The sequence below is a fragment of the Tyto alba genome, unplaced genomic scaffold (assembly GCF_018691265.1).
Source record: "Tyto alba isolate M040663 unplaced genomic scaffold, T.alba_DEE_v4.0 Super-Scaffold_22, whole genome shotgun sequence".
Lineage (NCBI taxonomy): Eukaryota > Metazoa > Chordata > Aves > Strigiformes > Tytonidae > Tyto > Tyto alba.
The window spans coordinates 28,811,979-28,838,846 of NW_024881296.1; the positions used below are offsets into that span (position 1 = coordinate 28,811,979).

The 26,868-nt window shown below is 38.6% G+C and overlaps 1 protein-coding gene across 11 annotated transcripts; it reads left to right on the plus strand.

Moving 5' to 3' along the window:
* BCLAF1 (BCL2 associated transcription factor 1) lies at positions 1-26,655 on the plus strand. 11 transcript variants are annotated; one of them, XM_032983148.2, is made up of 14 exons: positions 1-149; positions 6,231-6,369; positions 7,440-7,513; positions 9,550-9,673; positions 10,546-11,451; positions 12,926-13,597; positions 13,707-13,876; positions 16,608-16,713; positions 17,634-17,718; positions 18,450-18,625; positions 19,774-19,954; positions 23,505-23,651; positions 25,931-26,140; positions 26,283-26,655. In XM_032983148.2, exons 4-14 carry the CDS (start codon positions 9,570-9,572, stop codon positions 26,286-26,288), a joined length of 2,763 nt encoding a protein of 920 aa, XP_032839039.1. In that variant the 5' UTR covers positions 1-149; positions 6,231-6,369; positions 7,440-7,513; positions 9,550-9,569; the 3' UTR covers positions 26,289-26,655. The 11 variants fall into 11 exon arrangements, with proteins under 11 accessions (XP_032839039.1, XP_032839040.1, XP_032839045.1 ...); XM_032983146.2 differs by lacking the exon at positions 1-149 and adding an exon at positions 425-652; XM_032983155.2 differs by lacking the exon at positions 1-149 and adding an exon at positions 431-652 and having other exon boundaries at positions 13,451-13,597.
* Positions 26,656-26,868: the final 213 nt, after the last annotated feature.

Below are 26,868 nucleotides of genomic sequence, written 5' to 3' on the forward strand. Positions count from 1 at the left end.
TAAAGTACCGCCGCTGCGCGATCTCCTTCCTGGGGCACGGGAGCAGCGGGGGCAAATGCCGCCGGGTGGTGATTCGCTGCCTGGGCTCCGCTGTGCAGACAAGCCCTTCCAAGCAACCACTGTGGATGGACGCGCACCCCGCCCGACAGGTAACCTGGCAGCGGCCGGGGGGCCCCGGCCCCTCAGATCGCCTTTCGGGGAAGGAAAGGGTAAAAGGCGACAGCTTTTAGTGACAGCGGTGCGAGAGGAAACAAGAGCTGCTGCCGGCGGGTCAGAGCCCCCGGCCGTGGGACAAGGTGTGTGTGTGGGAACGTAGGGCAGGGCCACGCCGCTCCCCTGGGACCCAGGCCAGGGGGTGGCCTGCGGACCGCCATCAGCGTCACGGGCCGCCATCTTCCTTGCGGACGGCTACCCAAAACCAAGATGGCGCTGGGGCGGCGAGCGGTGCCGGCGCTTCCCCGCCCAGGGGGGAAGTGACGCGCCGGCGGCGGCAGCAGCAGGCGGCCGCCCCCCCCCCCCCCCCCCCCCCCGCGCTGTATGGTGGGTTTTTTTCTTTTTCCCTTTGGGCCACACGTCTCGTCCTCCGGCGGGACGGGAAATGGCCGCCGAGCCGCGATAAGGGAGCGAGGCCCCCGGGAGTTCCGCCCTCCAGGTGAGGAAGGGGCGGAGGTGCAGGGGCCGCGGGGAAGGCTTTGCGGGTCGGTAGCGTGCGTAGCGGCGGCCGAGGCGGGAAGATGGCGGGGGGAGGCTGAGGGAGGAGAAGGCCTCCCCCCCCTCCCCCCCCGCCAGCGCGCGTCCGCCCCTCCCGCCTCCCCTCCCCCCAACCCCCCCTCGCCCCCGGCGGCCGCGCGGTGCCCGCGCGCCGCGCCGTCCCGCCCTTCCCCGCCGCTTGACCTCGGCGCGCCGCAGCCGTTATCCGCCGCGTACCCCCCCCACACACACACCCCCGTCCCCCCCCCCCCCCCCCCAACTCCCCGCGGTAACCGCGCCAGGCCCCGGGGCGACGGGCCCAACCGCTCCCCCGGGGTGGGGCCCGGCAGCCGCGGCTGCTGGTGGGGGCAGGCGGCCGCCGCCACTTCCTACGGGCCTCGAGCCGAGCCGGCGTCGTTCCTCCCTGGGCCTGGACGGCGCCCCGGGGAGCGAAGGTAGAGAGGGAAGGGGCGGCGGGAGGGAGGCGGCCGCGGAGCTGCCTTGGGCTGGTTCGCGGCTTTTGGGAGCCCGGCGGCGGGGGGGACGTAGAATGGGCGGCTTGCCCCGTTGGGCTTCAACCTCGGCCGACTTGGGTTTGCAGTCTTTCCGGCCTCCCTGTGGGAGATAGGCCCGAGGGGGTCGCCGCGCCGCATTGGTTACGGGAATATAAAATCTCCCCGTTATCATCGCGGGTGTGACTCTAAGGAGGGAAACGGTGCTGAGGTGAAAGGATGCTTCCTGGTGTTGGAACAGCCTTTACACTCGTTGGAGGAACTTCCCCTCGGGCATGACTGCGGTTCAAGTGCTTGTGCCTTCAACACCGCTCCTGCTTGCCTCCCTGCGCCGTAACTGTTTAGAAATGCCCGCAGAAGCCGGTGAGGGGTTGGGGCGGGTTTGATGCACCTTGCTGAAAGGGGCTATTTTATTCGCCTTGTTCATCGTACTGTTGTATACAACCGTTGCAGGATCTTGCCCTTTATTTCTTGTTTGCTTTGTAAACCTCCTACTTTTTGCCTGATAATTTTTTTAGGAAGACCAGATTATTGTTTTGTGTGTCATGGTGATCCCTCACCAAGTCAGTACAACTTGTCACTTGTTTATCTCTGAGATCAAAGTTTTACCTTAACAATAACAGTTAGATTTTACTACAGAAAGATTTAGGGCATGCAAAACAAAGGAGTTCTTGACGCTGCAAGTAGTCACTGCTTGAGTAATGTCTGGCTTATTGTAAATATATAAAAGCATCCCTTAGAATAGTTGTTTTCAGTGTGGGAAGGATTGATTAAAGAGCGTGGGGTTCCGGGAAAGCGCTGTCTAGCTGTTGTCTTTCTCCTCATTCCTTGTTTCTCCTTTCTGATAATCTCATTGCTTTAGAAAAAAGTGGGGAAAATAAGAAGGGGTAAAGGCCCTGACTCCGAAGTGCACTCCAAGCATGCAGCTTGTTGTGGCAGGGAGGGTAGGAATTGCTTCCTTCCATTTGTCCCTTTTGATGTTGAGTGATTGTGTTGAATGGCAGGAAGAGGTTTAATGCGTTACATATATCAGCACTTGGGGCGTGACTGCCTCTCTCCTGAGCACTGGCTCCGTGACTTGAGCAAGGCTTTCGTGGGTCTGGCAGTGGGGAAGGAATTCATCAGGTGAAGGCTGTGGCTGGGGGAAGCATGTACAGTGGGGAAGGGTTTGTTGCCATTGGGGACACAGAAAACTTGGAGTGGTTGTAGGAATTTAGAAAGGGTCAGCAGGGAGCTGTTGTTTGGACCTAGGGTGCAGGTATTTGGATGGATTAGATTGGGGCTGGTTGTTAAGGAGAAATTGTGGTGTAGGGGTTTGAGGAATGCCAGAGAACGTTTGGGGTTTGTTTACAAGTAGTGGAGATGGGTGAAGGAAACTACTGAAGAAAGTAAACCTTTGGGTTGCAAATGTATTCAGCTTATCTGTGTGAGAGCTGTTCCCAAAGGTATTCTGAAAAAGTGTATTGCTGTCTTGTTCATTGTGCTGGCACTCGTCTCCATGCAGCCTCGTGGTAAATGGCATCTGGGAGGTGATGTGGCTGAAAAGTCAGCTTTGTCTCTTCATCCAGGGTGGTTTTCCTCTGGATCAGTTAGTTCACTGCTCCAGCTCCCCAAGCACCTATATGAGTATCAGTCTTGGAACAGATGAGGGAGGGAGGATAGCCTTTTCTGCAGCAGCATGATCATAGCTTACTGCAAAGAAATTGTGGAAACCACTGTGTAAGGGCATATGAAAACACAGTGTTTAAAATGCAAAGGAATAACCAGAATGGCTATCCAAAACAAAGTATATCCAAAGTCATGCTCATTCCTTTTTGTGTATTGACAAAATTCTTCAGAACAGTTGCTCTGATTTCTGTGTTTTTAGTTAAAGGAGAAACATGCTTTTGTTTGCCAATAGTATTACATAAAAGAACAGCTACCAATCATATGATGGCTTTGCAGAGCTGATTTTACTGTTACTAGAATGCTGCGTTTTGACTTAATTTGCAAATAGTTTATATTATTTTCTATAAAGAAATGAATGAGCTTGGAAAAAAGCCTTTGTATTTTTTACTGTTCGAGTTGCGTTTTCATGCTGTAATTATAATATGGATCTGTTTTGACTTTGCAGCTGTGTGGTTATTATGAAGATAATATTATATACCAAGAATATAAAATAGGGGAAAAATATGTTTCCCAGCTCTTATTTATACGTTCCAAGATAGTTAGGGCAAATTTGCTATGGTATTTTAGTATCTGTTAGATTGTAGTCGTTGATGATCTGAGTGATACGGGTTTACAGTCACTAATGCATTCTGTTCTTGTGATGTGCTGCTGTTGAGTTTGTGGGCATTTAAAAAAGAAGGGGAGTGGGAGAAGGAGAGGTAAAGAATGGATAAGAAATCGTGGCAGATGTACTGATGCCTTACACAACTGTCCCAGTAAGACTGGTTTTCTTTAATTCGGTGTATGTGTTACAAATTCTGCGAGATTTCTTGACTATCCTATCACCTTATGTTTTGTCCTGGTTGTATAATTCTCATTTCTTTTGAAGCCTGAATCTCTGAATGAAAATGCATTTTGGCAACAGCCTGTGAATTACTTTGAATAAGATTTTGACTTAAGTCTTCCTGACAGCTTTCAAGTAATGCTTAAGAGAAATATAGACTGCTAAATAACTGTAACTGAAGGACAGCTAAAATAATGAAGCTAAGAGGAAGCAGTGTTTTGCTAGTGTAAGTGGGGATAACTGTCCTAAAACGTCTTCAGAAACTTCCACGTGCTGTAGAACTTCTAAAATGGCTTAAGTGATAAGTTGCATCTGCAGTCTGTGTACTCTGAAAAAACTAACATCAGTGGTGTAGTAAAAACTTAAAAAATAGTGTTTAAAGGGAATTGAAAACAGTTTTCTTTGTCCTCCATTTTTTTCTTTTAAACGTAGCAAATGGTGACAGTGACATTTACTTCCTTGTTTTTGTGTTGCTTGTAGTGAGATGAGCCTGGTTCTGTTGTGTGCTTGATGGTCACACTTGCTGGCTGAGACTGTTCTAAGACACCAAAAGATCCTGCTGTTAAGTCATTAACAAACTTATCTTGACTTCCTCTTTGGTCATGAACGTGACTTGGTATCTGACAGGTGGTGCGCTATCCATTTTTTTAAAATGTCTAGGTTTCTGTGTGAAGGCTTGGTTATTTGGGTTTGGGGGGTGGTGGTGTTGTGGTCGGTTGGTTGGTTTTGTTTTTTCCCTAAAAGGTGCTTGCCAGTACTGTTAACAAAGCTTAAATTCCAAGTTGTTGCTGATGGCTTTGCCAAGATAGTTTCAGGGAAGCTTTAAGATTGCAGTGCTGCCAAAAGAAGCAGTCCTGTCTGGCTGCTGTTGCAATGTCCCTGTCTTGGCCCAAATGTTTGTGGGGCTGTGTCATGACCCATATTGGAGAAATCATTTGTACTGAAACTAATCCAGGTGGTCCATACATTTTCTGATCAAATTCACTATGTGGCTGCAGAAATACTTGTGCTAGGATAAGGGAGAATATTATCAGGAATGTGAGGAAACAGAGGATAGGAGAGATGGGACTGTTTCTTAAAACTAGCAGTGCCAGTTTATTCTGGTTTAAAGTACTGTGGAGCTACAGCAGCCTCCTTTGTAATATCCACATTTTCTAACACAGGAGTGAAATGGTTGAGAGCCAAGCATCTCTTTTCCTGTATTTAGGGCAGAAAGCAAGGGAAAAAGAAGCTTGAGTTGCAAAAAGAATGTGGATTACAGCACTGGTGTTTCAGGCATAGACCATGTTTGTAGCAGTCACGGTCCTCTTGAAATCCCTCAGTGTTAGTGATGACATCTTGTGTCATGTTCTTAATATGCATCTTTGGCAGAGTCGGTCTCTTCTGAGACTAGTCCAGAGAATGAGCTTTGTGCACTGAAGTGAGAGGGGCAACATGTCTTTTGATTTAGTGGTTGATGTTGCTGTATAGCAACATATGATGCTTTGCACCTCTTTTTCATTGTCACTTTACCACTCCTGACCTAACTTGACATGGTGTAGCCACTACAGACTGACAATGAGCATGAGAGTCTGCAGGAAGAGGCTGTGGGTGGTTTGATACTGTGAAACAATGTTTTGTAGTTGCAATGCTTTCAGAGGAGTGCGTACTTTCTCTGCGAAAGTGTGAAGGACGAGGGAGCTGTTTTCCTACATATTTCTGTATCTACCACTATTATTCTCTAAATTAGCTTTAATAGAGGTTAATCAATTTATAGACTCCTGCATTATGTGAGAATATTTACACAGACAAACCAGCTATGTAGTCTTTTCACTTCTAAGTTCCTCAGTATGAGCGTTGTTTGGAAAAGGGGTTTTTGTGTGTCAACCTTTTATCTATTACAGTTAAATGGAAACAAAAGCTGCAAATAGTTGAAGGTTTGTTTTTTTGTTTTTGTTTTTTTTTTTTTTATTCAATATTTAAGGTTTTCTATTCAACTCTATTTAAGAGTTTCTATTCAAAACTCTATTCAAATGTTACACCCATAGTCTTGGGGGGGAGAAAAAAAAAAACACACACACACACCCCTACCCCCCCAAAAAAAACCTAGGGAGAAAGGTAGCAAATATATTTTAGCTGCCAGGGTTGGATGTGGTATATTCATTGGCTTTTTTTTTTCTTAAAAAAAAAAAAAAGTGTGGCTGCTTCTCACCTTTGCCATTTGCTGGAAACGATTCCTAAAACACTGTGGAAGTGACTACCAGAGTTTGAGCTTTAATAATTTAAGATCCTGTCTTCCTCCTAGAGGTTTTAAAGGTGCAGTAACTATCTTGCTCTGTATCCTCAGGATCTAGACTTACCTAAACTAGGATTGTTGGATTTCAGCTAACAGCAGTAGATCATTCTTAGAAAACAGAAGTAGATGTTTTGATTATTGATTTAAAACCTCAGACTGAACTTCAACCATTTAGCTGAAGTTTGTATTGCTTTTTCTGTACTAGACTTCTGAATGCCTTAATTAACCTTTGCTGGCTAATACCATCTCGCCTTTTGTCTAGACAAGATCTGAAATGGTCCGATACACTACTGTGCTCCTTCAGAGACTCATGCTTGCTGCTGATGAGAAGTAAAAACTTAATCTTATTAAAGCATATATTTTGTAGAAATTGGAAATATCTTGGTCACTACTAGTGAATGGTAAGTGGACTTTTGAAAGCAGTGTTTATGAACACAAGTGCTACATTTCCTCTTTTAGATGAAGAAAACATTGAAAACATCTGTGAACAAGTGTGGGAGTGTCATTTAGGAGCAGTGGATTTCTTATGGCTTTGGCTTTAATGAATAAATTGTTGAGAAGCAGAATTTCTGGGAGAACCATCCTGTCTGTACTGAATTGGGACAAAATTCCAAGTTGCTTGATTGGAATTGCAAAGTTTGGTAAATGTTGAGTTAGACTACAAATGTATACATAGTCTTAAGGCTTTCAGGTAATGAAAAGCTGAGGCCAATGAAAAGTTTGTATTTTTGAGACTGGTTTCATTATTACAGTTATGCTTTGTTTCTCTATACGTGTAAAATAACTTATTTTTGAAGATGATGTTGGTTATTTAGGTAAACTCATATATGTATGCATTTCAGACAATAAGGTATAAGAGTAGTGCTTGTATAAATGTTGCAGAAGAAACCTACAGATAAAGCTTTCACACTGTTATCCTAAGTCCTCATCCCTTCCCCACCTACTCCCCCCCCCAAAACAAAACAAAACATAGCTCCAGTTAAGTGCAGAGCTGTAGGTTAGAGTTCAAATTAGGCTAACAATTTGCCACTGTCCTTTTTGTTCCTTCTTCCTGGCTGTATGCTGTTCTTTCCCCCATAATCCAGCTCTGGCACTTGTTTGGCCCTTTATTAAGCCAGTTCGATAACCTAGCCATATGAAAATGATTTCTGGGTGTCGAGCCTGCTCATTGAAGGACCCAAAGGGTGTCAGGGCTATTGTGAAGGTTGAGGGTACAGCTCTATAATCAAGGCTGAAGGAGGGGTGATCATGTATGGAAGGGGAATAGGATTTACCCCTTGGCAGTGGCTAGCTTTTGAGCTGCTCCAGTCTTAACATGCAGCTTCACTGAGCCCAAGAGTAAATTTGCAGTATCTTATGTGCTGTCTTTTCATGATAAACAGATTAATGTTTGAACCTATTTAAGCAAAAAATATTACCTGCCCTTTAGTAAAAGTTCATGTCTTTGACAGTCTCTTTTTCTGTTCTGTAGGGATCAGTATTGCTGAAAGCACAAATAGAGAGTTTTGAAATAATTGCTTCATTGGCACCAACTAACAGTTTGAGGTAAGATTAACTTAATTCTATTTTTAAATGTTTTGATTGAACCCAACCATTTAAGATAAGAATTGATTTTGTTGTCCTAAAATTTATGCTTGCAATAAGAAACTGCAATATATAAAACATTCTGACATTAGCATATCTCTTGTAAAGGTCAACTATCATACAGTATATGTGTACTTGTACATAGAGTGCAAAAGTATAAATGTTATTGTTGAATACAGTGAAAATCAAACCAATTTCCTTAAAGTTGAAATTGTGTTGTATTATAAACATCTGAAGTTTGGTCTGAAAATTACTTGTAATAGCAACAAAAACCCATAAGTTTTTTTTTTTTTATATTACTTTTGGAAAATTGTTATATTTCATGTCTTAAAACAGTTGAAAAACTCTGAATTTATGTTGCCTGTGAGTAGATGAGCATAAGAGATTATAAGCCATTTTCTGTGATTTTAATTGAACACAATGAATTAGAAACCATCTTCCGAGTTTAGGTTATGTAAATTTGCTTTTTAATGGAAGGAGGCAATAAAAGACAGCATTCAACATATTATTGTTCTCCAAGGTAAATATTTTTTTGTTAGTTAAATGGAAAGCTAGGTTAGTTTAAAATGATTTTTTTTTTTTGCTGGGTTAGTTTCAGATGAGGTTACATCTCTCTGGGGCCATGCAGATTCTTGTGCTTCTGTGGTGGGGAAAGTCACATGGGGCAGGAGGGCCTAGTTGGTAGGGGAAAGGTTGGTCTGCTTTTTTCCTTTGAGTTCTCTTATGTCTGAAATCTCTGAAATTTTGTTAACTTTAACCTCTAATGCTATTTATTTGTCTTTACATAATTGAAATATCACCCAGGTAACAAGAAAGATTATATAAAGTACCTTGTGACAAAAAGTGCTTGTTGTGTTGAGCTTGTATTTTCAATACCATAATTCTAGGCTTGTGTGCTTGTTTGCAATACAAAAGCTAAATGTTTGCTTTTTCCATTTTTCTTTTAATTATTATTAAACAGTTATGACTGTAGGTATTGAGCATACAAGGGCCTGAAAAGACGTAGTTACTTGCTTACAGTTTATTACTCAGGTTGTCTGACGTGACTTTTTTTTTTTGTAAGCTGGGCAGTTTCAAAAGAAAATGGTAATGGGTCAGAGTTTTTATTAAATTTAGTATTTTTTAGCCACTGATCTGAAAAGAATAAGGTGTGTATTTTTTTTACGGTTAGCACTAATTAATTTTAAATATTTATTATGACTGTACATAAGAAGAAATGATAGTTTATTATGAGTTTATTTTTGGACACATTGCTTTATAATAAATTGTAGTTTTCATAGCTTAATTTGAGCTGAAAAATGTTGAATTCTGTTGCAAGCCATATTATTTAACTAGTTAAAATCTTTAAGTTGTCCATGCATTTTACATGTTTAAAAAGGAAATTTAACCTAAAAAGATACAGGGTGGGCATATTGACTGGTGGAAAATCGGATCAGAGTGATTAGCTTTAGTACATGTTGTTAAGAGAAATAATGCCCCTGGCTCAAACCAACAGCTGCTAGACAGAATACTTCAGGGCTTTTTCTTTGCTTATGTAAAAGGTACATTGTAGCGGAATATAAGTTCCTTCCAGAGGAGGATTGCTGCATTGGAAATACAAGGAAACTGAAAACCACACAAATAGCAAGAATTTTGTTTAATATGTGTGATTGTCCAGACTTTTTTTAGTTCTTGCCTTAATTTGCAGGTGCATTTTCTGTTACTTCTTCTCTCCTTTTACAGGATCAGTTTGCAATTAGATCTGGAAAAACTTACTGTTTATCTTTTCAAACTGTGTGCACTGTAGATATGTTATATTCTTTAAAATGTGGTTGAGCTTTTAATTTCCTAAAGTACTCATATTCTCTTAAAAGTTCCTTTTGTTTAGGAAATGCTGTACCTCTTTCTAATATTCTCATTTTAGCATATAAAAATCTTGTTCATTTATATGGACTCTAAATAGTTGCGTTTTTTCTCTCTCTCTCTCTCTCCCCCTCCCTGCTTTTCCTTTTGGGAAGGAGTGTTTCTACTGGGAAAAATGGGTCGATCTAACTCTAGATCACATTCTTCAAGATCAAAGTCCAGATCTCAGTCCAGCTCTAGGTCAAGATCCAGATCACATTCTAGAAAAAAGAGATACAGGTAAACTGATGTCTTACTGCTTGAAAAATTGGTTTAGTATATTAGTTTTTGTCTGGAAATGATTTTTCACTTGCATGATGCTGTGGCAAAAGTGAGCATGAGATCTTACTACTTTTTAGGCAGCAGGTAAATTCTACTTTGAATGTAACTTCTGTTACTTCGATTGTTTAATACTTGGCTGTTTTTTCTCTTTTCCTGTATCTCAAGATAATTTCAGAATTCTAATGGTTCTTCATGATTTGTGGCTTGTTTGTTTCTCTGCTTCCCTCTTCATACGATGTTTTCTTTGTCCAGTCTCTTTCCCTGTGATTTGTTCTGTATTTCTCATGCACCTTCTCAGATCTGGAGTAAATTAAGGCTTCTGCAGATAAGCTTTGCTGTATCTTGTCTCCTTAGTTGCCTCCAGCCTTCTCCTCATCTTTCTTACTAGTGGACATTACCGTCTCCTGTAAAAGAATGGCTGAATTGAATGTTTACTGCCTCATTAGCTGCTGTCCACAGGCTGGCATATTAAACTCAGGGCGGGTCATGTTATTTCAGGTTTCAGGCTATGGACTGTGATGATTGAGGAACTGAATGCCATGATGATAGTCTCTAAGATAATGGCAGGGCAGGCCATTGAGACTGGTAATATCTCAATCATGTGATGTTGAGGTCTAAGTTTTACAGTCCTTGGGAGTTATGGACATGTCTATTGTAATCCTTTGAGACAGAAATAATATAGATAGGTTGTAGAAGTTACTTTAAGACTGTTAGTCTACTTCCTTTACCATTCTGACTGCATTTGAGAAATCTAGCATTCAGTGTCAAGGCAATTTTTTATTTTTTAATTTTCCAATTGTCAAATGTTAATGTTTGCTTTTTAATTTTAGTTCTAGGTCTCGGTCAAGGACATATTCACGATCTCGCAGCAGGGATCGTGTTTATTCTAGAGATTATCGCAGAGATTACAGAAATAATAGAGGAATGAGACGTCCCTATGGTTACAGAGGAAGAGGTAGAGGGTATTATCAAGGAGGAGGTGGTAGATACCATCGTGGAGGTTATAGGCCTGTCTGGAACCGAAGACACTCCCGAAGCCCTAGGCGTGGTCGCTCACGTTCCAGAAGTCCAAAACGAAGGTCTGTGTCTTCCCAGAGGTCCCGGAGCAGATCTCGTCGATCTTACAGATCTTCCAGGTCCCCAAGGTCCTCTTCATCTCGTTCTTCATCCCCATACAGCAAATCACCTGTCTCTTCCAAAAGACGTGCGTCTCTGGAAAAGCAGGCAAAGAAAACTGAAGGGGCTCCTTTGCAAGATAGTCCCTTGAAAAATAAATCACAAGATGAACAGAAAGATACATTTGAACATGACCCATCAGAGTCTCTTGACGATTTTAACAAATCATCAGCAGCTTCTGGCGACATTTGGCCTGGCCTTTCAGCGTATGATAACAGTCCAAGGTCACCCCATAGTCCTTCTATTGCCACCCCACCTAGTCAGAGTTCATCTTGCTCTGATGCCCCTTTGCTTAGCACAGCCCACTCAGCAAAGGACACACCTCAACATTCCCATTCCATTCAGCATAGTCCTGAGAGGTCTGGCTCTGGTTCTCTTGGAAATGGTTCTAGCCGTTATAGTCCTTCTCAGAATAGCCCATTGCATCATATCCCTTCGAGGAGAAGCCCTGCAAAGACAATCCCATCACAGAGCGCTCCCCGTGAGGAGACTCGAGTGCGGTCATTTTATCCTGAGGGTGGCGAACAGGAAACTGCAAAAGGTGGAAAGTTTATGAAAAGGTAAGAATTAAATTATGAACCCAATGTTGCCTCTTAATGATGTATGTTACAGAGTTTTGATAAGATCATTACTCTGCCCTCAAAAATGCAATATGGAATAATACGGAATAAATAATCATAATTTTAGTCTGGTTGGAATTGGGCTTGAAACATACACCTCTTTCTCCTAAGATGCTTCAAGTTCTTGACCATTGGCTAGTGGAGATAGGGACATGTATCCTTGAGGAAAAATTGGTTTGTGCTTTTCTTTTACAGTGTGTTTTCTTATACTCTGTTTACTGTTATGAAAAATATTAATTGGAATAGTGCGTTAGACTTGATTGTCTGATAGTGAATTCTGTTCAGGTATTTTAAAATTTTAATGCTTCATGTGGTTTGAAATGGAAATCTTTTGGAAGTCTAAAAATGCAGATGTTGTACAATGATTTCTTCATTAACATAAACAGCATCGATTGCTAATTGTGTGGTGCAGTGTGACAACTTTGATGCCTTGACTTGCATTACTAATGAAAGAGGGTACGTCTTGGTATTCTTGGAAAATAATTCTATTGATGTGAGGGACAACATATTTAAAGTTCAATGTATATTTTCCAATTAACATAGAATTCTTCAATTTGCTCTTAAAATGTTTGATATAATAGTGATTTTTAAAAGTTGTAAAAAAAAAAAATCTTACTGACATTAGACTGTTCCTTTCTAACGTGACTTGTACTTCAGTGCATCTCTTATAAAATGAATTGTAGAACAAAGCTGTGACTGTGCTATACAGACTTGACTGTAGGTTTTTAAATGAATTTGTCCAGTTAGTGATTTATTACGTAAAAACACACTGCTTAGGAGATCAAATATATGACTTCCCCTAGGATAGATGCATTGGAGTGGGTGGACATATTAGGACCTGTGTGAAAATAGTGTATAGATAAGGCAGTGGCTGAAATAATTAATTGGTAAGTGTGTATCTGTGTTTAGGAGAGCTGCCTTCTGAAGGCTCCCTGCTTGTACACAATATAGTGAATGCATTAAGCCTGTCTCAGACTTTGGAATTCTCTTAGGAATGTGCAAGATCTTGAAAATAATTCACTTTTTTTTTTTTTTAATGGGTTTAACATCTTCACTAAAAAGAAGTACAAAAATGAATTGCAGTCTGAATTGTGAATTTGATGGAAAAAATGACTGGTGTAAGAGAGTGTGAAATTGGGTACTGCTTAAGAAAGAACAAACAAACCACTAGCTTTTTATAAACTCAAGCAGAGAATTTCTAGGTGTTTTATGGAAAGGCATATTATTCAGATACCTCCAGTAGTAAATGACAGTGGGTACAGTGTTAATGGTCTGCGAAGCATTGCATGCTAAAGTTGAATTGCTCGGAGGAATGTATTTTCTTCTTCTTGGTGTGGGATTGACACAAAAGAGGAATGCAAGTGAACTGGAATGAATGCAATCCAGTTACCAGTCTCTTCTTTGCTATCCACAGGTACACAGATGAAGAGTCTAGAGTATACCTGCTTGATAGGGGTAATACCAGGGAGAAGGAGGCCCAGAAGGAGAGAGGATCAGAAAAAGGGAGGACGGAGGGAGAAAGGGAATGGGAGGAACAGGAAACTTTAGATTTTTTCGTTGATAAAGAGACTGGGAAAGAAAAGTTTAATGACTCTGAAGGGGAGGACACAGAGGAGACAGAGGATTACAGACAGTTCAGAAAGTCTGTCCTGGCAGATCAGGGTAAAAATTTTCCTACTGCATCTCACCGGAATGCTGAGGAGGAAGGAGCCAAATACAAATCTAAAATATCAATCAAGGGCAATAGAGAGAGCGATGGATTTAGAGATGAGAAAAGTTATAAGCTTAAAGAGACTGGCTATGTAGTGGAAAGGCCTAGTGCAACAAAAGATAAGCACAAGGAAGAAGACAAGAGTTCTGAGAGACTAATGATGAAGAAAGAAACTCAGTCACCTGAGCAGGTAAAGTCTGAAAAGCTCAAAGAACTCTTTGATTACAGTCCCCCTCTACACAAGAATCTGGATGCGAGAGAAAAATCTACCTTCAGAGAGGAGAGCCCACTTAGGATCAAAATGATAGCCAGTGACTCCCATCGTCCTGAAGTTAAACTCAAAATGGCACCAGTACCTCTTGATGATTCCAATAGGTAAATTATTCCACTTTACAGTGTGGTTCTCCACTTGCCTGCAGTGTCAGTCATCTTTATTTAAACTAGTGGTTTCTTTTGTGTGTCTCTTGTTGTTGATGCATTTTAGACCTGCTTCCTTGACTAAAGACAGGCTGCTTGCTAGCACACTTGTCCATTCCGTCAAGAAGGAGCAAGAGTTCCGATCCATCTTTGACCACATTAAGTTGCCACAGGCCAGCAAAAGCACGTCAGAGTCATTTATTCAGCACATTGTGTCGTTGGTTCATCATGTCAAAGGTATGTATTCAGTTTATTGTACCGAATACACATCTGACAACTTCATTTCAGCCTGTTTGCTGTCTCTAGTAAAGGAAGATTTCAGCCCTCTTTTCATTTGGATTTAGTCAGACTTTCTTCCTTTTGAGGTACACAAAAGTAATTAGAAGAATAATAGCCACAGAAGGTAGTATAAAAAAAAAAGCCCAAGCAGTGTAGAGTATAAGATCAATTATACTATGTTTTAGGACAGATTTTTGAGCCTAAGTAGCATATAAAATTTGAATTTTTGCAGTGTAGTTTAAACATACTACATTGGTCAATCTTACGTAGCTTTAATGGCTCTAACATACAGTATCATATTAAATGGTGCAATGTGGGTTGATGTCCTTTGAACTATAAATACAATGGCATTCGTTTTGGAGCACCCAGGTTCTTGTTAAAATGACTTTTTTGTCTCAATAAGATTTAAGAAAAATTTTGCTCTAAATGGTACTAAAATACACTGCTATTTAATTTTATTCCTATTTCACAGTATTGTAGTGCTGGAGCCAGGAATTTCACTTATAGGAACTTGGAAGTGGATAAATAAACCTCCATTAAGTGAATTATACACTAATTTTTTTCTGATTTAATAGTAGTGGCTGTTGCTTACAGTAAACCCACTAAAACCTGCAACCAACCAAAAAAAAAAACCAAACCAAAAAAAAACAACAAAACCCACCAATAAAAAAACCCACCAAACCAAAACCCTACCAAAACTCAAACCCTGACTATCAAAGTAGATGTATTTCATTTAGATTCATGTTCTGTCAGTTTTCTGGTGAAAAAATGGATAATTTATTAAAATCCAGTGAGGATATCTGGAAAGTTCTTTAAATGTCTTTTTCCGTAGCATTTACTTTGTCACTGGGCTGCTGTCTTGTTCTTGTGTTTAACGCACTGAGATAATATGGAAGAATTTGATGGTGAAAATAATTTTGCCGTATCATCATACGAAGGGGGAATGTGGAAATGTTTAATTAGGTGACCAGTTTCAGTGTATCTACATGTAAGCATTGTTTTTAAGATGCTTTAGCTTCTAAAATGGCAAAGATTTGAGTGCCAGTAGTATGTGCTAAGGTTCTGTTAAAAGTCTAATTTTTATTGGCAAAATTCGGATTACTGACATGAAATGATTTCCTGCATTTTTAATTACTTATAAAGAAGAAAGTAATAGTCAACAATAATAGATTATGACAATTATTAGATTAAAAAAAAATTATTGGGACATCTGTATAAAGTGTAATGATTTCTTGTGAAAATACCTATTTTACTGATATGTAAAGAGATTTAAGGCGCAATCCAATGAGAACTTTTGTGAGTTGTTGCTTATAATGGTACATATGTAGGCTGTAGGTGAAATAATATCCTGAAACTTTCACATGTTGATCACAGAATAGACTGTTTTTCTGTAAATTTTTGTATGTTAAAAAAAAATACCTGTTAAATGTAACAACAGCCTATCTGGTCAAGTTATTAGAGTATGTACAGTTACGGTTGTTTTTGAAAGCAGAACCTCTCTAAGTTTCAAATTTATTGTGGTCTGTGATCAGATTTTAGTAACTCTTTTGACAAATTGAAGTTATGTTCATTATTGGTGTGATGCGACCAGTCTGAACAGCTCTTTATTAATGTAGAGCTGAAAATGCCCAGTGATGTTTTCTTTTTCATTGTAACTAGGTCCTGGAATGTGTTTTGAAATGGCAAAATCCATGTTACAAAAGTAAAATAGCTGTTGAAAGATACAGATGCCAAACAGGCAAAGTTGAACCTTCTGTCTTCCTGGCAAAAATGGCATAAAAACAGAGTTGCTAGCTCAAATTCCTGTGTTTGATGGAATTATGATTGAGGCACTACCCTTGTAGTGGCCGTTTCAAGTTTTAATGGTTGGTTATGAGACAAATACTGGATGCCGGGCGGTAAGTTGATACAGATGTATGTTGACCTGTTAAGCAGATAGCTTGCTTCATATGTAACATTTCATAGCTCATGACTTTATGTATTTCTATATTACATTTAAACACATTTGTTGAGCTGGTTTAAAAAACTGAGTTTTGTTGTTGCTAATTTAACTGTCTCTGAAGGAAAGAGAAAATTTGTCAGAGAAATTGTCAAGTTTGCCAAGATGCCAGATGCTTAAATTAATTATTTATATATAGGTGTGTTAATTGTCTTGGATTGTTTATCATCACAACTTCAAATCAAGAAATTGTACTCCTTTAAGAAATGACTTGTTAGGTCATTCATGTAGTTACTGAAGCATACATTACTTAAGTGTTTTCACTGAATTTACTCATTTTAAATTAAAGATGAAAGGAATAGTAAAATGTACTTATTGCTAAATATTCATGACTCAAAGTAACTTCATTTTCTCGTATGGGCAAAGTATAAAATAACTGTTAAGAAATTGCTCCTTTCTCTTTCATTAGAGGAAAATGTCATTGAAAATGAGCAAGTCTAATCAGTAAATGATGCTTGAATTAGATGTAATACAGTCATGGCATAGTTAGACTTGCAGTGATGCTGTGCACTGTTACTTTTGTTCGGGTTACAGTGAGTGTAAAAATAGGGAAAACACCACATTTGCTTGTCCTGGTAGATTTATTGAAAATACTATGTTTTTTTGCCTGCTACTTGCCTTTGTGAGGACTGAAATACCTGTCAGTTGAATTAAACTAACGAAACAGTGTTTTTCTATTGTAACCAACAGAGCAATACTTCAAGTCAGCTGGAATGACCCTAAATGAGAGGTTCACTGCATATCAAAAATCTACTGAAGAACACTGCACCCGGCAAAAGAGCCCAGAAATACATAGGTATATGTTAACTGCATATGTAGATGATGTGTGTTTCAAATAATGTCTGCTAATATTTCTTCTGAGAACCTGAAATATTTTTTCTGATCTGTCTGGAGTAATTTGTCAATGTCTGTGTAAATACAAAATACCAAGGTCCCCTTCTGTAAAAGATACCTCATCTGAGCCAAGTCTAGCTTCATCTGTGGTTTTGTAGCAGATGTCTTCTCTATCTCTATTTCATTTAGGATATATTTACTTTTCTCACATGCAGTGCTCAAATATTGAGGGGCGTATCTTGGAGATGAAAAGAAGCCTTGTACCTGCATCTTTATTCTTCAGTATGAAATGTTCCATCTCATACTACTTTAGTTTTTGTGTGTGTTAATTTACATCAGGTTTTTTGAAAAACATGAGAGCCTGAAAGGTAAGAACGTAGGCATGCAGATGTAGTTTCTGATCATGTGTTACAGTTTTATGATGCAGTGTACTATATTTGTGTTGCATGTGAGGATATAGTATCTCCATATTCACCATCCAACTTTGCAAGTTTTCTTAAGTGTTAAGTATTTTTGACTTTACAGCAAACAATCATAGTGTTGATGATTTCTTGAAGGGGATGGATATTCAACTGGCTACATACACTGATCTTTTGAAATAATTCATTAAATGTTTTTTGTTTCTTCAAGGCTGTACTTAAATGTGAAAAAGCAAATTTCCTATTTTCTGAATTTGTGTTTGTAGCATACTTCACACAGAACAGAACCAAAGTTTTTAATTTTCAGTCTGCTTCTGTATTCTGATGGTGCGGTTTATATGCAAAAATGTTTGTTCTACTGCAAAAATGCTTTGTTTCTCAGTTTTCTGTTGAAAGGAAATGTCTGAGGCCATTAACAGTCACATACAAATATGGCAAGACACTGCTTTTATTTTACATTTAGGAGGATTGACATCTCTCCAAGTACCCTGAGGAAGCATACCCGTTTAGCAGGTGAAGAGAGGGTCTTTAAAGAAGAAAGTCAAAAAGTAGGTTCTAAGTAAACATCCTACCTGCTCTAAACTTAATATATTGTGTTTTCCTTTAAATCTGAACTTCAACTTTGTGTTTGTGTGTAGAAATGCAAAAATAATTTGATTTTTTTGTATCTGGAGTACTTGCATTTAGAACAGCCTTTTTTTTTTTCCTTCAAGTAAAACATGTCACCAAGAAGCCACTTTATGTAGCATGGTTTTGCTATATTGGTATTCTGGCATATAAGGTCAAGCCTTCTCCCATCTTTCCTTTCTTCTTGGATGTTTCTTCACCAATTTTGTTGGCACAAAGCTGCCCAAGAACAAAGAACAGAAAGAGGGGGGGGAGGCAGGAAAATGCTGAGGTGGTCAGTGAGTAGTATGGTTGAATTCCAAAGGTCCTTGTATTCTGTTAAAAACAATTCACCAGAAGAAAAGAATATTTAAACATCCTCCCAAACCATGTGTTACGGTCTGTCTGCATCAAAAAATAGATATCCCATTGGCTTGATGGGAATGCTTGTTTGAAACTGAAATTCTTAGCTGTTCTTTTTGTAGATCTAGCCATTTCATGTAAAGGGTGTTCACTTAAAGTCAATTTGTGTGCTGAAGAGTTTGTTGAAAAATAGGTAAATTCTATCTTTTTTTTTTTTTTTTTAATTGATGCACAACTTGCTATTTCATTCAGATTATCTTCTGGATATTTTATTTCAAAATTTTGTTCCAAAATATATATTTATTTACAGGGAGATAAAAAATTAAGGTGCGATTCTGCTGATCTTCGGCATGACATTGACCGACGTAGAAAAGAGCGAAGTAAAGAGCGAGGAGACTCAAAGGGTTCCAGGGAATCCAGTGGGTCAAGAAAGCGGGAGAAAACTCCAAAAGATTACAAGGATTACAAATCTTACAAAGATGACAGGTAAATATTTGAAGTCCCTATATAGGTTTTTAGCTTCTAATTAGCCTTTTGTAATTGTAAGCTTAATTGCTTTCAATTTTCAATGTATAATGGAACATTTAAATTTAAACAATTAAAATTATTTGTTTTACAGCAAATATGTATTATCTGTCTTTTACACGGCTTATGGTGGATGAGGACAAAAAACTTTGGAATAGCAAGCTAACACTGAAAAAAAAAATGACAAATTAATCTGTCCTATTATCCAGGCTACATCAGGAGATTGGACTTCAATGCAGTACATTTCTATAAACAGTTTGTGTAAGAACTTTGGTTCGTTATGCTTGATTCCGCACTTTTTCAACTCATAACACCCAGAGTATGAGAATCTTACTGATACTTAGGTTTTAACATGGGTGAGAAGGGGAATTTTTATTTTTTTCTAAAGCCAGTGGGCTGTTTTTAAGAAAAAAATGTTAGCATATCTCAGTGGATACTGTGTAGCAGTGGTAAGAGTTACTTCAGGTATGACTGTCCTTTGAATAGAATGTTAAAATCTTGTAAATTGGGTCAAATTAGTTGCCACTATGGGGTTACTAAGTCTTGCTGTAGGAATTTTTTTCCCCCTGCTTTGTACTGGATATACAGTGAATATTTACTTACTCTTCCTGTTTCCCATTTACTTTCTGACTATGGTATCCACGTTATCTTCCACTGGCTAATTCTGTACAGCCATCTACGTAGGGAAGCCCACACAATGTCTTCTCAACAGTGTGCAAACTGAACTATGTAAAGTTACTGTAAAGCTTTGCCTTGAGGGTTTTCTTCCCTTCAACTTCTGTTTTTCTGCCTCAGAAGAAGGGCAGATCTTAAAAGTAACAGAATCTTTATGGCATCAAAACCTAGAAAACTGTATTTGCAGTTTGCAGACTGCTGCTTTCCAACTCACTATCAATAATATACATTTAGTGCATTTAAATGTGTAAGAGGAGGCTGGAAAGTGGAACTGTACTTCACCTTAACATCTGAAATACGTAACACCTATGTGAATTTATAACCAGAAGGGGGATAGTTTTTCATAAAATATAAAGAGAGCCCTTTTAGTATAGCATGTTACATGTTATCTAGTACTTTTAAAATAGCACACAGTGTATCTTTTTATTTTTCAGTAAACAAAAAAGAGATCAAGACCGTGCTCGGTCCTCCCCATCTTCCTCCCCATCTTCTTCCTCATCCAGTTCTCGAGAAGAAAAGGATTGCAAGAAAGAGAGAGATGAAGAGTTCAAAACCCACCATGAACAGAAAGAATACTCTGGTTTTGCAGGAGTCAGCAGGCCAAGAGGCACCTTTGTAAGTTGCTCTCATACTCTTCCCCCAAGTTATGAACACTTCACCAATAATAGTAGTACAACAAATAAAATGAGGAAGTGTTGCAGTGATTAATGTTAAGCTAGACTTCTTTCACAGTATTGATTCTTGAATTATTTAATGTGATGTACCAAACTGAAAAGTTGGGGTTTTCCCCCAGCACAGCCCAATAGCAGTTAATTGGTGTGTAAATATGTATTAGCATACCATTAGAGACCCTAGCATAAGGGTGAGGAAAATGGGCTCTTGCTTATTTCTTGCTCTTTCATAATTACGTTGTTTTCTAACAGGATCTGAATATTTACTGTAATGTGAAGATTAAATCTTGTGATCTGTTACCTCTTAACTCCCTGCAGCTTCTGTTTTTCCCTATCATTTCATTTTGATTTTGACCTTCTTTGTGTGATGCCTGCAAGTTAATAATTAAAAATATACATCAACCTTGAAACAGCTGTATTGAGGAGAGGAGATGGTATACTTGTTATTTTTTCAGTGCTTCTTTGGCCTAAACTAGCCAATTAATGAAAGCTCATTAATTTAGATCTGGAATGTGTTTTTAGCATTGTGATTTGGAAAGTGACACACTGACCACTGTAGTCTCCAGAAAAATCTTAAAGTCAAAAATTCTATGTTAATATAATTACTGATTATTTAACTGGGAAATGTAGAAGCATTAGGAAAGACTAGGAATCAATAAAGGAGGCCTTGAAAAGATAAGGAACACTTAAAAACAAAGCAAACCAAAAAAAACCCTAAACCAAAACAAAGCACAAAAGAAGCAAGTTCCATGTTCAGGTGGGGAAAAACTGTCAAATCAACTTACATAATGAGTAGGAGTAGTTTCATACTTTCAGATTAATTCTTTCATGTGGCCTCTAAATAATGCTAAAAGGCATTGTTTTGGTATAAATGTACATTGATTAGTTTTTAGTTGTGTAAATTTTGAACGGCACATGAGGGTGTCTGAAATGCATGTGGGGTGTGCGACGCATGAGTTAAGGTTTGAATCTTCCCTCGAAAAAACTATAGCTACTCAGAAGACAATTCAAAGTTCAGAATTTCTAACACTGAAAATGTATCATTTCCTCCTTTCTTGGGGGTTTTTAAAATCTAATTATACTAAGGAACATCTGTATGGCATAAATGTATAAGTCCTTGGATGGTGTAGGCATCAAATATTGCAGTATCAGCACAATTTCTAGCTGTATAAGCTAGGGGCACTGAGTTAAACAAAAGTAGAGCTTAAAATCCCCTCTACTCTTGAAGACAGTCAGTTGAAGCAAACTCATAATTAGTGGAAGCCTTACAGCTTTATAAAACCAGATTGCATGTGTTGTGAAAGAGATGCTACTTTACATGAAATACAAGTAGATGTAAATTCTAGATTTAATAGACTTCTACTAATTTACCTACTGGTGACTGCCAGTTCTGACTTATGCAGTAATAACTGGTTAATGGTCCCTAAGGATGTACAAGGTCACACACAGGTTTATTGAACAAACCGTGTCTGAACAGAAGAATCTAAATAAGCTAACCTGTTGACTCAAGTATTCTCTTTAGGGATACAGCTTGCATAGTATTAAAACATGGACTGACTAGTATAGAAATGTCTTTGTAATTTAGGCTAATGGTGACTGCACTGCAGTAAATACTGCTTTACTTTTGGAGTAAACAAAATGTTTTGGTTGTGAATCCTCCCCAAAGCAGGAAGCCTTGGTACCCTGGGAGAGCACTGCTTGCTGGATAGGGGAGACTTTCATGTAAGCTAAGCTGTCAATTTAATGTTAAATCAGCAATGGTTTTTCACCAACACATAGTGATAGACTATAACGTTTAATTCTAGGTTTCTTGTACATAAAAATCATGAATAGTTTTGAAGTAGGGTCACAGAAATAAGGATAAGTAGAATCTCTTAATGACGCTGTCATTGGAATCCAGCTCCTTAAGAATTGTATGTGTAACAGTTGCTTGAAAATTTACTCTTTCTGTAGAAAATACACTCCTGTCCTCTTTGTGATGGTCTTTGCTGTAGGCCGATAAAGATAACACCATAGTGGATTTTACCTCCCTTGTTTCTCTGTCTGAAAGATGACCTGGTGATGGGAGAGTGTTGATACAATGTTGAGGAAAGCTCTAGATGTTTTTCTTAAAAAGAATCTGATCATAGAACCTGATACCAGGAAATTATGATCTCTTTCCCCCCAATCCTATCATAATTTTGTTTCTACATACTTCTCTCCTGACATGATACTGCTTGTTGTGCCCTAATGTTGTAAATGTTTCAAAGCTATTGGAAATAAAGCATGCAGTATTTCCTCTCTTGTACACTTTTTTTTTCAGATGATAGTATGATACTTTCCAAGTGATTCTCCAAGCAATTTTTTTTTTTTTTTTGCCTACATTGTATTAGATAGGTCTTGTGAGCATTTTATGGATTGCTTTTCAGTCTGATTTCAGAGTAGTTTTTAAAACTGTCCAGCATAAATTCTGCATTAGAAGTGTTGGGGCTTTGTGGAACTAACTGTGCATAATATTCCTTCAAGTTAGTTATTTATATAATTTTTTGGTCTGTTTATTGGAGCATACTTATTTTTAACAAATCAGATTAATTTCCAGTCATGTTTTTGTACAGTTACTGTGAAGACGCAGTTCTGTGTTTTTAACTAGGCTGTTATGGAAATTGTGTTCTGTACTAACTGCAGGTTTTAGCAGCCTGTCTTCCCAACCTAACATTTCTTCTCCCCTTGAATGGAGGATGTAAACTCGTTTAATGTTTTCTACAAGCTAAAAATGTATGTGCTGAGGGAACTGTATCTATTACTACTTAAAGTATTCTTAGTTAAGTATTTTCTTTGTTGCTAAGAGACTTTTTAGCTTAACACTTTAAAATTCTGTTGATTCGTTATAAAGAATATTTAAGACACTATTTTTCATTGCAAGCATTGCAACTCAGTACAGTACATACTGTTGATTTTACCAAGTAAAGAATTTACTCATTTAAAACTTTATTTGGCCTAAAGTACATTTCTGAATCTCAGTTCAGAATGTTTGAGTAACACAAAGTGGATACACTTATTTGAAAACTGCATTGTTTGTATATATTTTAGAATCACTTTCTCATTACAAATATGACTGACTCCGTAAATGACCTTTCTTTTCACCCTGACAGTTTTCTCCCACTTTCAATCTAGTTTTTCTGTTTGTTTTTGTCTGTGAACAGCTTCAGAAGCTTCTTCTGACCTTTTGTTGCAACACACTGATATACCAGTAGTCAAAGGAAATTTCTTCTTGGTGGTTGTGGGTGCATTTATGTCAAGATCTCAAATGTGTTTCAATTAAGTTTAATAGAATCATTATTTCTTAAGTGAATGCCTGAATATATATTACTTAAGGTAGTATGTGAATTTGAAAATGGTTTTACACTTGCAGATACTGTAATTAAGCACAGAAAGTACATTTTTCAGTAATAGAAAACTTGAACTCTTCTTCATGGTTTTATGTAAATGGATTAAATGACATCTTGGTTAATCAGTTTCGAATTAGGGGCAGAGGAAGAGCCAGAGGAGTCTTTGCTGGAACAAATACTGGTCCCAGCAACTCAAATACTACTTTTCAGAAGAGACCGAAGGAAGAGGAATGGGATCCTGAATATACCCCAAAAAGCAAGAAATACTTCTTGGTGGGTGTGGAGAACTCGATATCTTATGCATGCTTTTGTTTTTTCAAACTTCCTGCAAGTGTAGAAGTAGCATGCATGTACAGACAGGGACTTCAGTTACATAACCATGAGAGTATCGGGGTGGTTGTAGTGCCTGGTTCTGCTTCTTGTGCATCTTTCCACAGCAGGCTGGCCATAACTGAGGCCTGCTACGGAATTAGTCTCCAAAACTGTAATCAGTGAGTGGGGAAGAAGGCAGACTCAGAATAAAATTATTAAAAACAAACTTTAAACAAAAAAGACTTGTGCTGTGTCTTCCTGGATTTCATTGGAGCTTTGTCTTAAATTAGTCTGGAAGTCTGCAAAAGTGGAAGATCGGGGAAAGCTGACAGTATTTGTGGATGTATGTAGGCTGACTGTGTTATTAGTAGTCCTTCTGTTCTTAATTGAATAGTATGATAGTCATAAGAAAACCAGCTTAGTTTTGATGCCTTTTTCCCATATGGATTATGAAAGGAGGGCTGTTCATGTAACCCCCCAGTAAGTAGTGTAATATACTGAATATGCAGACTTTTCCAGTTGATTTCCTTAACAGTGCAAACTTCTAAGGGCATTGTTTCACCATGGGAAAATATTAAATAGTGAAGATTAGACCTTCTCCTGTAGCATTGTAGTTTTGTCACAAATATGTGTTGTGGTTTACCCCCAGCCAGCAGCTAAGCATCACCCAGCCACTCACTCCTCCCTGCTTCCCAGTGGGAGGGGGAGGAGAATTGGAGAGGGCGGGGGGCGGGGGGAAGTCAAACTTGTGGGCTGAAGTAAGAACACCTTAATAACTAAAATAGAATAAGATATAGTAATACAAATAATAAATACAACAATAACAGTAATGAAAATGAAAATAACAGCGAGAGAGGGAAAACCCCAGAAAAGACAAGTGATGCACAACGCAATTGCTCACCACCCGCTGACCGAGGCCCGAGCAGTGACCTGCCCCCCTGCCCCGGCCAGCTCCCCCCAGTTCACACACTGAGCATGATGTCTGTGCTGTGCAACAGCCCTTTGGCTAGCTGGGGTCAGCTGCCCTGGCCACGCTCCCTCCCAGCTTCTTGTGCACCTGCTCACTGGCAGAGCATGGGATGCTGAAAAATCCTTAACTTAGTTGTTGCTAAGTATCCTAAAACATCAGTGCATTATGAACATTATTCTCACACTAAATCCAAAACACAGCACTAGAGCAGCTACTAGGAAGAAAATTATCCTAGCTGAAACCAGGATGATATGTTAACAGGTAATCCAAGAAATAATGCAATTGCAATTTGGAAGTTTGTACAAGGAATTCTCTTCTGTCTCCCCACACAAACTTTTCCGATCTATAAATGTAGAAAGATATGTTATTAATCTTTCAAGAAATTGTATGATGGCTAGAACAAATAATTGTAGCTATTACATTTTTTTTCTCATATCTAAAAATGTTCTTCAATTAAAAAAAAAAAGCCACCCTTTAGCTGTTCTTATATAATTGCTAATAAACTGCTTTATGTAGGTGTGGTATGTGTTTAATAGTTCAGATTCCTTTCCAAATCACAAGTAATAAAAGCAGGTGTTGAAGCAAGTGTACCTCACTCTTCTAAATATAAACCATTTTTATATTAAATAGTTTTCTGTAGTGTTCATGCAGTAAATGGGATGATTGTCAGAAGACTTACCAAACTATGTAAGGCTTTATTTGGTAGCAAGATGTCAAACTTTAAGCTTATTAAGTAGAGAAACTCAACTGTTGTTTGTTAATGTCAGATCTAAACAGTTTAAACTTCATTTGCCCTAATGTTGTGCAGGTGAAGCAGGGTTTCTGAAAACTGCCTTCAATTACCTTTTCTTAATAAGTATGGAGAATGCTATCCCTGCATTAAAGTAAATATAAAAATCCTAGCACTTTCGTAAAGCTTCTTCCTTCAAAATCAGATTTTTTTTTCCCCCCCCCTCAAAACCAGTGAGTAACTCTTTCTTCTGACTGAAGATAAATGACAGATAACTGATTCATTACTCAAAAATATATGAATGGACCCACAGCTAATAAGGGCTCTTAAAACAATTTTACTGTTGTAGTTTTAGTTATAGCATTGTGAATTATAAGGATATACGTCATAATGTATTCTATAAATGATGATCTGAACTGTTAAAAAGTTCTCTCTTTTTTTGTCTATGTATAGTATAAATTTGATAGAGAGTATTAATATTTAAGGGGGGGAACATTTAAGAGGTGCCTTAATCTCGTTCTTTGTCTGGTATTATTGTAGCATGATGACAGAGATGATGGTGTGGACTATTGGGCCAAAAGGGGAAGAGGCCGTGGTACTTTCCAGCGTGGCAGAGGGCGTTTTAACTTCAAAAAGTCAGGTAGCAGTCCGAAGTGGACACATGACAAATACCAAGGGGATGGAATTGTGGAAGATGAAGAAGAAACGATTGAGAATAATGAAGAAAAGGACAGACGCAAAGAGGAAAAGGTAAAGTTCAGTGGATTGCATATTAGACAGTTTATTTTGCATTATCTCAAGTGGTTGCAGGGGTCTGTGGGGGGGAACACTTTAAAAGGTTTTGAAGTTCGGTTATTAACAATTTACAAGACTGTTTTCTTTCTTTTCACAGGAGTAACCCTGGAAGAAAGTTGTAGCTGAAAGAGCAGCTCTTGCACCACCCACCCAACATTTTTAATATGTTTTTTTGTTGTCAAATGAATGTAAGCATTTTACTTAAATTTTACTGTTGGAAAGTAGTTTAGAGGGATTGTTTTTGTTTTAAGCCTTTAGAAAAAAAATCTTGATATAGTAAACTATGTTAATGATCGTACAGGTAGAAAGTAAAATATTTGTAACAACTTTTAAGAAATTTTACTGTTTGTTATATGCAGTGTAATTCTGCTTTGTCCAAATATATGGTCAAGTACAACTCTAAAAGTTTTGATTCTCCCCTATGTCTGTGTTTTATTCTGAAGTAAACTTACAGTTCTGCACACCTGAAATCTTGGAGCAGCATTTTTTATAAACTGATTACTACTTCTGTGTTGCCTTTTTATAAGAAGTGTATTGAAGGGTAGTTACCCAGTCACAGTAAGTACAGTTGCGCAAAATGCCGGTTCTACGTTAGTTCATGAGAATAACATTTACATAGTGTGTTAGTGATAAACCTGGATTCTTACTCCACCCTGCTAGAGAGTGTAGCAAGAATTTTGAGA

What these genes read in the sequence shown, in the direction of transcription:
- BCLAF1 (XM_032983148.2), top strand. Translation starts at nt 9,570, where the DNA reads ATGGGTCGATCTAACTCTAGATCACATTCTTCAAGATCAAAGTCCAGA. An exon ending in GTTGGTTCATCATGTCAAAG is followed by an intron (nt 13,877 to 16,607) that starts GTATGTATTCAG and finishes TGTAACCAACAG; the next exon opens with AGCAATACTTCAAGTCAGCT. An exon ending in AAAGCAAGAAATACTTCTTG is followed by an intron (nt 23,652 to 25,930) that starts GTGGGTGTGGAG and finishes GTATTATTGTAG; the next exon opens with CATGATGACAGAGATGATGG.